At 38.5% G+C, this 12,031-nt stretch overlaps 1 protein-coding gene across 4 annotated transcripts in view; it reads left to right on the forward strand.

The window, feature by feature from the left end:
- Nucleotides 1–12,031, forward strand: part of FOCAD (focadhesin) — a 381,374-nt gene that overhangs the window by 98,203 nt on the left and 271,140 nt on the right. For all 4 annotated transcript variants that reach the window (XM_002708074.6, XM_017340978.4, XM_017340982.4 and 1 more), the window contains one exon: nucleotides 11,801–11,888. In XM_002708074.6, coding sequence (XP_002708120.1) covers nucleotides 11,801–11,888 — 88 coding nt within the window. The remainder of the gene's footprint in view (nucleotides 1–11,800; nucleotides 11,889–12,031) is intronic.

Here is a 12,031-nt window from a genome sequence, read left to right on the forward strand (position 1 = left end):
AATATTATGTCGCAAAAGCATTGTAACTAGTTGGACACGGTAGCTTGTTGACATTCTGTTTTGTTCACCATCATCTTGGTGTCAGGTGGCTCTGGTGTTTCTCACATTTTGGATTGCTACTTGGGACCCAGTACTGTGTCATGGGTTTCGACAGGTTGCTGGCTTGATGCACTGTTGTATTTTTTTTTTTTTTATTTAATGAGCATAAATTTCCAAAGTACAGCTTATGGATTACAATAGCTTCCTCCCCTCCGTAATTTCCCTCCCACCCACAATGCTCCCCTCTCCCACTCCCTCTCCCCTTCCCCTTCACATCACAATTAATTTTCAATTATCTTTATATACAGAAGATCAATTTAGCATATGTTAAGTAAAGATTTGCACATTTTGCTCCCACACAGAAACACAAAGTGTAAAATACTATTTGAGTACTAGTTATAGCATTAATTAAACACCTAAGAGTAATTGTGTATTAATTACAGAGTTCAACCAATAGTTTTAAGTAGAATATAAAATGCATCTTTTGTATTGTTGTGGCTTCCCCCCTGACCTCCCTCCCTCCCATGGCCCTCCCCTCACCCACTCCCTCTCCCATCCCGACCTTCATCACGTTTCATTTTCAATTACGTTCATATACTGAAGATCAACTTAGTATATGCTAAGCAGGGATTTCAACAGGTTGCACTCACACAACCGAACCAGGTATAGGGTATTGTTCGACTAGTAGTGTTGTTTTTGAGTTTCATAGTTAAACATATTAAGGACAGAGATCCTGTGTGGGGAGCATGAACCCAGTGACTCCCGTTGTTGATTTAACAATTGGCACTCTTATTTATGATGTCAGCAATCATCCGAGACTCTTGCTATGAGCTGTCTAGGCTATGGAAGCCCCTTGAGTTCACCAACTCTGAATTTGTTTAGTCAAGGCCATATCACAGTGGAGGTTCCTTCCTCCCTTCAGAGAAAGGCGCCTCTCTCCTTGATGGCCTGATCATTCTGCTGGGGTATTGTTCACCAGGATCCTTCATTTAGGTTGTTTTTTTTGCCACCGTGTCATGGCTTTCCATGCCTGTGAGACTCTCATGGACCTTTTAGTCAGATCTTTGATCCATTTTGAGTGGATTTTTGTATAAGGTGTAAGGTAGGCGTCTTGCTTCATACTGCAACATGTGGACATCTAGTTTTCCCAGCACCATTCATTGAAGAGGCTGTCCTTGTTCCAGGGGTTGGTTTTAGGTCCTTTGTCGAATATGAGTTGATTATAGATGTTTGGATTGATCTCCGGTGTTTCTATTCTGTTCCATTGGTCTATCCATCTGTTTTTGTACCAGTACCAGGCTGTTTTGATTATACCTGCCCTGTAGTATGCCTTGAAGTCTGGAATTGTGATGCCTCCGGCCTTGTTTTTATTGTAAAGGATTGCTTTAGCTATTCTGGGTCTCCTGTTTCTCCATATGAATTTCAGCATCATTTTTTCTAGGTCTTTGAAGAATGACTTTGGTATTTTGATTGGTATTGCATTGAACTTGTAAATTGTTTTTGGGAGAATGGACATTTTGATGATATTGATTCTTCCAATCCATGAGCATGGCAGGTTTTTCCATTTTTTTGTGTCGTCTTCTAATTCTTTCATTAGTGTTTTGTAATTTTCATCATAGAGGTCTTTGACTTCCTTGGTTAAATTTATTCCAAGGTACTTTATTGTTTTTGTTGCTATTGTGAATGGGATTGATCTTAGTAGTTCTTCCTCGGCCCTGGCATTGTCTGTGTATACAAAGGATGTTGATTTCTGAGCGTTGACTTTGTATCCTACTACATTACCAAACTCTTCTATGAGTTCCAGTAGTCTCTTATAGGAGTTTATCGGGTCCCCTGTATATAGTATCATGTCATCTGCAAATAGGGATAGTTTAACTTCCTCCTTTCCCATTTGTATCCCTTTAATTTCTTTTTCTTGCCTGATGGCTCTGGCTAACACTTCTAGGACTATATTGAATAGCAATGGTGAGAGTGGGCATCCCTGTCTGGTGCCAGTTTTCAATGGAAATGCCTCCAACTTTTCCCCATTCAATATGATGCTGGCCTTTGGTTTATCATAGATTGTCTTAATTGTGTTGAGGAATGTTCCTTCTAACCCCAGTTTGCTTAGGGTTTTCATCATGAAGGGGTGTTGTATTTTGTCAGATACTTTCTCTGCATCTATTGAAATAACCATATGATTTTTGTTTCTCAATTTATTAATGTGATGTATTACATTGATTGACTTTTGAATATTGAACCATCCCTGCATACCAGGGATAAATCCCACTTGGTCTGGGTGAATGATCTCTCTGATGTGTAGTTGGATTCGGTTTGCCAGAATTTTGTTGAGTATTTTTGCATCTATGTTCATCAGGGAGATAGGTCTGTAGTTTTCTTTCTCTGTTGTGTCTTTTCCAGGCTTAGGAATTAAGGTGATATTGGCTTCGTAGAAGGAGTTTGGGAGGATTCCCTCTCTTTCGATCGTTTTGAATAATTTGAGAAGAACTGGGGTTAGTTGTTCTCTAAATGTCTGGTAAAATTCTGCAGTGAAGCCATCTGGTCCTGGGCTCTTCTTTTTTGGTAGTGCGTTTATTACTGATTCAATTTCTTCCATGTTTATGGGTCTGTTTAGATTTTCTATATCTTCACAGCTCAGTTTAGGAAGGTTGTATTTGTCCAGGAATCTATCCATTTCTTCCAGGTTCCCCAATTTGTTAGCATACATCTCTTTGTAGTAGTTTCTGATGATTCTTTTTATTTCTGTTGTGTCTGTTGTTACATTTCCATTACTATCTTTGATTTTACAGATTTGGGTCTTCTCTCTCCTTTTTTTGGTTAGTTGGGCCAATGCTGTGTCGATTTTGTTTATTTTTTCAAAGAACCAGCTCCTGGTTTTGTTGATCTTTTGTATTTTTTTTTTGGTTTCAATTCTGTTTATTTCTTCTCTGATCTTTAGTATTTCTTTCCTCCTTTTGGATTTGGGCTTGATTTGCTGCTGTTTTTCTAGATCCTTGAGGTGCATGGAGAGTTCATTTGTTTGGTTCCTTTCCAGCTTCTTGATGTGGGCACTAATTGCTATAAACTTTCCTCTTAGCAGTGCTTTTGCTGTGTCCCACAGGTTTTTTTTTTTTTTTTTTTTTGACAGGCAGAGTGGACAGTGAGAGAGAGAGACAGAGAGAAAGGTCTTCCTTTGCCGTTGGTTCACCCTCCAATGGCCGCCGCGGCCAGCGTGCTGCAGCCGGCGCACCGCGCTGATCCGATGGCAGGAGCCAGGATCCAGGTGCTTTTCCTGGTCTCCCATGGGGTGCAGGGCCCAAGCACCTGGGCCATCCTCCACTGCACTCCCTGGCCACAGCAGAGGGCTGGCCTGGAAGAGGGGCAACCGGGACAGAATCCGGCGCCCCGACCGGGACTAGAACCCGGTGTGCTGGCGCCGCTAGGCGGAGGATTAGCCTAGTGAGCCGCGGCGCCGGCCTGTCCCACAGGTTTTTATAGGTTGTGTTTTCATTTTCATTTGTTTCTAGAAACCTTTTGATTTCTCTTTTAATTTCTTCGATGACCCTGACCCACTGTTCATTTAGGATCATGTTGTCCATTCTCCATATATTTGCATATGGTGTAGAGATTCTTGGGTTGTTGATTTCAAGTTTCACTGCTCTATGGTCTGAGAAGCTGCATGGTATAGTTTCAATTTTTTTGAATTTGTTGAGGCTCCCTTTATGGCCTAGTATATGGTCAATCCTAGAGAATGTTCCATGTATTGGGGAGAAATATGTGAACTCTGTGTCTGTGGGGTGGAAGGTTCTGAAGATATCTATTAGGTCTGTTTGGTCTATGGCTCAGTTGTTTCCTTGTTGAATTTCTGTCTGGTTGATATGTCCATTGGTGAGAGGGGGGTGTTGAAGTCCCCTGTTACTATTGTATTTGAGTCTATATCTCCCTTTAAATCCTTTAGTAATTCTTTCAGGTAGCCAGGCATCCTGTAATTAGGTGCGTATAAATTTATAATAGTAATATCTTCCTGTTGGATAAATCCTTTAATCATTATATAGTGCCCTTCTCTGTCTCTTTTAATAGTTTTTATGTTAAAGTCTATTTTGTCTGATATTAGGATGGCCACACCAGCTCTTTTTTGATTTCCGTTAGTTTGGACTATCTTTTTCCATCCTTTCATTTTCAGTCTGCGTGCACCTTTGCTGATAAGGTGTGTCTCCTGAAGGCAGCATATAGATGGATTCTCTTTTTTGATCCAATCAGCTAGTCTATATCTCTTTGTCGTGGAATTAAGACCATTCACATTCAATGTGATTACTGTTAAATACTGTCTTTTCCCCTTCATGTTTCCTGAAATGAGCTGTTTATGTATTTTGAACTTTGTTTGTGGGTTACTCTACATTCGCTTTTTTTTGCAGTGAAGTTCTTGTTTTTGTATTTCTGTGTGCAGCACGTCTTTGAGCAAGTGTTGTAGGGTTGGACGCGTGGATACAAATTCTTTCAGTTTCTGTTTGTCTTGGAAGATCTTTATTTCCCCTTCATTCATAAATGATAGCTTTGCAGGATATAGTATTCTAGGTTGGCATTGTTTGTCTTTTAAAACTTGAAATATATCATGCCATTGTCTCCTTGCCTATAGCGTTTGCGATGAGAAGTCTGGGGTGAGTCTGATTGACTTACCCCTGAAAGTGATTTGTCGCTTTTCTCTGGCACATTTTAGGATTTGTTCTTTGTGTGTCACTGAACTGAGTGTTGCCACAATGTGTCGTGGTGAATTTCTCTTCTGATCTACTCTGTTGGGAGTCCTGGCTATCTGTTGTATTTGTGTGTTGTTATCCAGCTGCCTTTGTTTAAAGTTTTCTGATATTATTTCGTTGAAGACAGCTTCCAATCCATTCTCTCTTTCCACCCCCTCAGGGACTCCTATTATCCGAACATTACACTGTTTGATTGAATCTTATAGGTCTCCGTTCGTATTTTTTAATTTTTTAATTTCTTCTTCCTGCGTTCGAACTGACTGTATTATTTCTGGAAGTTTGTCTTCGAATTCTGATATTTAGTCTTCTATTTATCTGTTTGATTTCCGAGGGATTCCACGATGTTTTTTATATAGTCAATTGTGTTTTTCAGTTCTAGTATCTCATTCTGGCTTCTCTTTAGGATCTCTAATCCTTGGGCTTGTTTTTCATTCAGCTCTTGACACGGTTTCTCATTATTTCTAAGTATTCTGATTATTAATTTTCTGAATTCTTTTTCTGGCATGTTTTCAACTTCTTCTTCTTCTGCCTCTGTTATGGTTGGTTTATCCTGCTCCATCGGCAAGTTTATATGTTCTTCTATATTCTTGTGGATTTTTGTTTTGTTTTTTTGCATACCATCTGGGTGATTTTTCAGGTTGATTTCCCTCTGCTATAGGCTGCTGTGAGTCTCTACCAATATGCAGTGTAAGCAGGCTGCTCTACACAGCCTGAATGTAAACAGACAGGATGGCTTCTCTCTGCCCGCTGCAGCTCTGGTTGCTGCCCTTTTTCCCCACTGGCAGGCGCTATTCAGTTTTTTTTTTTCTTGTAACTTGAGTAATCGGGTGTCAGGGCTTTGAGCTGCCCTCCCTTAAGCAAGAAGTGTCCTGTTGCTCCGCTCCACCTTTGGGCTCCGCCTCTGAAGGTTAGTGTGGAGGCAAAGACAGTTCTCCTTTAAGCCCGAATGTAAACAGACAAAATGGCTGCTTCCCACCCATTACAGCTCCGAGGAGGCACCAAGAGATACTGGCTTACTCAGTCTCTCCATTAGTACCCCTGAATCATGCACTCTCTCCACAGGCGCCACTCACTCTGTTCCATTTTCTATTTCCTCCCCCACTTAGTCGTGCGTGTCTCAGTGTCCGTCCCAGGGTGGGTTAGGGGAGGGGCGGCGGCAGCTGTTGCCGCTGTGCTGGGCAAGTGCCCCGTCTCACCTCAGCTTCCAGCGCTGGTGCGTACACACTCCTGCTGGTGTCCTGAGTCTCAGGCGTCCGCATCCTCCTCGCGTGTCCACCCTATCTCCCCAGTTTCAGGAAGGGCTTCTCAGTCCTTAAAAACTGCAAATTCTCACCCCTCTTTAAACCTTCCCTTAGTGGACCTTCGGTGTGCTCCCTCCCTCCCTATTCCGCCATCTTCTGATCCTCCCTAGGTTCTTGTCATGAGTTGCCAAGGCTATGGAAGCCTTTTGAGTTCACCAACAATGATCTTATTTAGACAAGGTCATAGTCAAAGTGGAAGTTCTCTCCTCCCTTCAGAGAAAGGTACCTCCTTCTTTGATGGCCCCGTTTTTTCCACTGGGATCTCACTCACAGAGATCTTTCATTTAGGTCTTTCTTTCTTTCTTTCTTTCTTTTTTTTTTTTTGTTGCAAGAGTATCTTGGCTTTCCATGCCTAAAATACTTTCATGGGCTCTTCAGCCAGATCTGAATGCCTTAAGGGCTGATTCTGAGGCCAGAGTGCTGTTTAGGACATCTGCCGTTCAATGAGTCTGCTGTGTATCCCACTTCCCATGTTGGATCTTTCTCTCCTTTTTGATTCTATCAGTTAGTATTAGCAGACACTAGTCTTGTTAGTGTTATCCCTTTGACTCTTAATCCTATCATTATGATCAATTGTGAACTGAAACTGATCTCTTGGACTAGTGAGATGGCAATGGTACATGCCACCTTGATGGGATTGAATTAGAATCCCCAGGCACGTTTCTAATTCTACCATTTGGTCAAGTCCAATTGAGCATGTGCCGATCTGTACATCTCCTCCCTCTCTTATTCCCACTGTTATATTTAACAGGGATCACTTTTCAGTTAAATTTAAACACCTAAGAATAATTTTGTGTTAATTACAGAGTTCAACCAATAGTATTAAGTAGAACAAAAAAGAATACTAAAAGGGATAAAGTATTAAGTTGTTCATCAACAGTCAGGACACGGGCTGTACCTGGATTTTTCTACTGTTTCAACATATAAATTTCATTCCATACTAGGGAGCTAATCAGAAAAATAGGAGTGAGAAAAGAGAGACATAGGAAATTAAGTTGATAGGGTTTGTGGTTACTTCGATGGTTAAGGTGAGGGACCTTGGTGGAGTCTCAACTTTTTCTTTGGAACTGCTGGGTAGCATCCTTTACTATGAGAAATGGCAGGTAGTATTCAGAAGAAGATAAATTTGGTCTTAGATACCAAATTTGAGTATTTTGCATAATTTGATTTGAGGTGTATATGTATTATACTGAAATTCAGGCTAGAAGCCTATGGTAACAGTACAGATTTGTGGTCATCCACTTGAGGTGGGAGTTTTAACATGCATTTGGATGGTTCGGCTTGGGAGGGAACTCCAAAGGTCATTGACATTTGGAGTGTACTGATAAAGAGGGAATTGAGAAAGTATGGCTAGAAATTGTATGGGAATGGAAGAGATAGATGACATGAAAGTCAAGAAAAGGAATATTTGATAGTGTTATATGGTATGGGGAAAGGATGTAAGGTAAGAAATGGAAAGTTCTTTTAGGAAGCAGCAAGTAAGTTTATTGGTCATATTGGAGGAAGCTGTTTCAGCAGAGAGATAATATTAGAAATAATTAGAACTAGGGAGTAAATGATAGGTTAAGAAATGTTGAGTGAGAGTATGTTTTGGTGGTATGTGTGAGCTGAGGAAAGCTCAGGTGTGTCATTTGCCAATTTGTCAATCTTAAGAATGGTTTCATGTATAGTTAGACTCTAGATATCATATATTATATAATTATACATAATTATAATTACATTGTATGTTGCATAATTATTACATATATAATAAACCATTTATATTATAAGCATAATATATGATTATATATTAAGCAGGATGAAATAATCATACTATATATCAAGCCCCTATTTATGTATAATTATATATAATTGTACCTATTATATATAGTGGGTATGTTTTCTAGTACATATTTCATAATTCAGATAATACATAGATGTAAATAGATAAATGTGTTTTATCTGAGCTGTAGTTTTCTGCATTCCAGTTTTTGCTGATTGCATTCTCATGGTGCATTGTACCATGTTTCTTTGTTCAAAGGTAGAGGAATCAGATTCAGAGTTGTTTTTTTTTTAAGATTTTATTTATTTATTTGACAGGTAGAGTTACAGACAGTGAGAGAGAGAGAGACAGAGAGAAAGGTCTTCCTACCATTGGTCCACTCCCCAAATGGCTGCAATGGCCGGAGCTGTGTCGATCTGAAACTAGGAGCCAGGAGCTTCTTCCTGCTCTCCCATGCTGGCGCAGGGGCCCAAGGACTTGGGCCATCTTCTACTGCTACCCCAGGCCACAGCTGAGAGCTGGACTGGAAGAGGGGCAACCAGGACTAGAACCGACACCCATATGGGATGCCGGCGCCGCCACAGGTGGATGATTAACATAGTGTGCCATGGCGCCGGCCCCTGTTTGTTATTGTTTAAGACTATAGAGACTGTTGTATTAATTCATCAAGAGGCTCATGATATATATGTATATGTATATGGAAAGAAAAGTGATCCCAGTAGCTATTGATGGTTGATGGTTGAATTCATTCATTAGGAATTGTGGAAATAATTATCTTTCTAAGTCTATAGTTTTTTTCTTCATTCATTACCTGGAATTTTTCATAAAAGGAAACTCCTTTTCACCTTATAGTTGGTTATTCAGTGATAGAGTTTATATAGGAAAAGTGGGAAAGATGTGTGAGTCTTCATCCTTTCCTTCTATTTACCAGTTTCTAAAGGTATTATTGTGAATTCATAGATTTCAACATATTCGATGCATTTCAGTGTGTTGCAGACATTGTCCTTACTGAAGTTTAATTTATACTATTTTTGGCCGGTAAGAATCTCATCAAATTGGCATTGTGTAAAATTTTAAAATTGTTTTTGATTATGGCATGAAATTACAGAATACTATTTTCTTTTAGAGTAATAAATAAATTTATATATGAGACTTTTTTTTTTTTTTTTTGACAGGCAGAGTTAGACAGTGAGAGAGAGAGACAGAGAGAAAGGTCTTCCTTCTGTTGGTTAACATCCCAGATGGCCGCTACGGCTGGCTTGCTGTGCCGATCCAAAGCCAGGAGCCAGGTGCCTCCTCCTGGTCTCCTGTGCGTGGGGGAGCACTTGGGCCATCCTCCACTGCCTTCCCGGGGCACAGCAAAGAGCTGAACTGGAAGAGGAGCAACCGGGACAGAATCCATTGCCCCAACTAGGACTAGAACACAGGATACTGGTGCCGCAGGCGGAGGATTAGCCAAATGAGCCATGGCGCAGCCATGAGACATCATTTTTATATTGTCTCCCTTCTTCCTAATTTAACAATTTTAGTAGAAATAGCAGTAAGTAGAACTGTTCAGATATTTGTGTTACAAAGTTTCCTAACCCCTACCTTTATCCCGTTGTTCCTGAGGTAAAAATATAAACTTAAGAAAATCAAATTGCAAGCATATATCTTTTGGGCCTATATATTCTGTAATTTGAAATAAAATGAAGTGTAATAAACAGTCTTATTATATATTTTGAAGCTATACCTATATTTCTCTATCTTTGAATTTCAGTTAGATAATTAATTCAAATATTTCAGTAATGCTTCTTTTACCTCTCTTTCTACCCTTACATCAGAGAGATATCATTGTACATTGAAAATGGGATGATTTCTTAGGTTGGATTACATGGGGTGGATTGGGTTTTAGTTGAGTTATTTTTAGCTGCATTTGAATGGTCATAACTTCTTTAGACTCAGGAGAAATAAGGGTATTCTGGACAGCAACATTAGGTAAAATTGATACTGACGAGGAGGCAACTGAGTAGATCTCAAAGTGAAGGACAAATGGAACATTCTGGCCTTAGCTCAAGAATCTTTGATTCTAAGACTTTGCTATTAGATGACTCAGCTATAATTATTTTTCTTCACTATGGGTCATAGTTTTTTCGATTTGCTAGGAGAAATGAACAGTTAAGCCCGGCCCTGCCCAGTCTGCTCTGCCAAGAGGATAAGGTAGGCAGCAAAGCTGTGGCATTGGGACATTGTGTAAGTTGGGCTGCCATCACTGTTGTGTCTGCTTTGGTATGTAACATTCCCTATACCTTGTTTTCTCTTAAAAAACATTTTTCTATAACTAAATATAAAATTCTTGAGAATAGAGCTCTAGTATTTGCAGTGGTACATGCATTGTCCAACATGAGCTTTCATTACAAATGTGATTAAATCGTACTGTACCTTAGCGTACATTAAAAGCTAGTCAAACAAAAACTTATAACTTCTAGAAATATAAGCTATTAAAGATTTATCTGATCTAAACATCTACCATTTGCTTTTCCTTATTTTGATGTTTTGAATCTCTAACTCATTTCTTCCTACTGTCCTGAACAGGCCAGTCCTACCCTTCCTGGAGAAGACTGTTTTCATTTGTGTCTGCATACCTTTAAGTTCTAGCTACTTAAATTGCTTCTATTCCATTTCAGAACCCAGAAAGCTACTTTTTGACCCCTGCAGTGATAGCTTGAGTGAAAACGCTTTGTAGTATAGTGTTAGTATACAGCAATGTTTTTCTCTCTGATCTTGGAAAGTAGTAAATTTGATATCTGAATTATGTTGCTGGCTTTTTAAAAATGGAAATGCAGAAATTGAAATAAAATTGAGGAAAGTATGGCAAAAAATGGTGTGATGGTATATAGTTTGCATATTGGTTTTAAAGTGCATATATTTTCCTTTGATAGTTGAGAGCTGTTTCAACAGTTGTTTTTGAGAACTGTTGTTCTCAACTGTGTTTCAAAATAGCAAACATGCTGGTATAGAGTCTGCAAAGATACAAATTGGATTATATACCATTTTTTAAAATTCAAAAATTAATTTCCACCTTTCTGTTTTTATCGAGCTCCATAAACACATTAGAAGATTTTGCAGTTTGATTAATTTCACTGTTCAAATGGAGAAACTAACATTTAGGATATTTATTAACTTGTGCCAACGTTGATAGCATTTCTAAGATTATAACTTCTGAGTGTGTCAGACTACGTTGTTCTCAAGTGTTACTTTAATATGGATCTTTACATTTCAGAATGAAGTAATTTAGTTGGATGGATCTTTGTCCTTTAATTCCATTATACATTGTTTTCTTTGTTTAGAAACCTCAAAAAACTTATGTTACTTGCATTTTATTTATTAGGACATAATGTTGATATATTTTCCATTTTATTAATGTATTTTGCAAACTTAATGATTTTAAGTTTCTGTGGTTATTTGCCACGTTTAAAAATGCTTAATGAATTACTGTAATTTCAAAATAATTTCTGCCTCCTTGGCCTTAATATTTCTTTTATTATAATAACATTATTTATTAAAAATTTATTTACTGTAACTGATTATGCAAGTTATATAGATAAATCATGTCTGTATTAGGTAAGTAGAAAACTGAGCTATTTTCCAGAAGTGAAATGTTCTTAAATTCAGTGTTTTGGATAATTTTCAGTGGTTTACAAAGATCAGCTCTTTTGGAGACTTGTCAATTTGTTATGTTGAGGAATTTTCCCTCTGAATTATTTTGGTTTGTAGCCTGTTGGTTTTTGGCTATATGTAATAGCATTTTTAGCTTATTCTAGATTGTGTGGCATTCATTCCTCAATAGAGCAGACTATATAAATAATTTTGGATAATGAGTTTACAATCTTTGATGTGGAATATACAGTTCTTGGATACTTGTTATAAAGCCATAGTCCTGATAACTTTTTCAACAAATCTTTTTTCCCTTTTATTCTTTTCAGGATTTTCCTGTTGAACTGGTCATAATTGGAATAGCTTTACTTCTTCTACAGACTCCAGCAAGTCAGCAGAAGCCAATCCTAACTCTAGGTGAATAAAAATATACTCACTAGAATCCAGTGTAAATATGACACAAATATTGGGAATAGTATTTGAACAATGTTTCATGCCATCCTGTATATTTTGAATTTCAGTACTGGAAATTTTGCTATTGTTATCAAATAGAATTTTTG

The sequence above is a fragment of the Oryctolagus cuniculus genome, chromosome 1, assembly GCF_051225735.1.
Source record: "Oryctolagus cuniculus isolate XC-2025 breed Fujian yellow rabbit chromosome 1, ASM5122573v1, whole genome shotgun sequence".
Lineage (NCBI taxonomy): Eukaryota > Metazoa > Chordata > Mammalia > Lagomorpha > Leporidae > Oryctolagus > Oryctolagus cuniculus.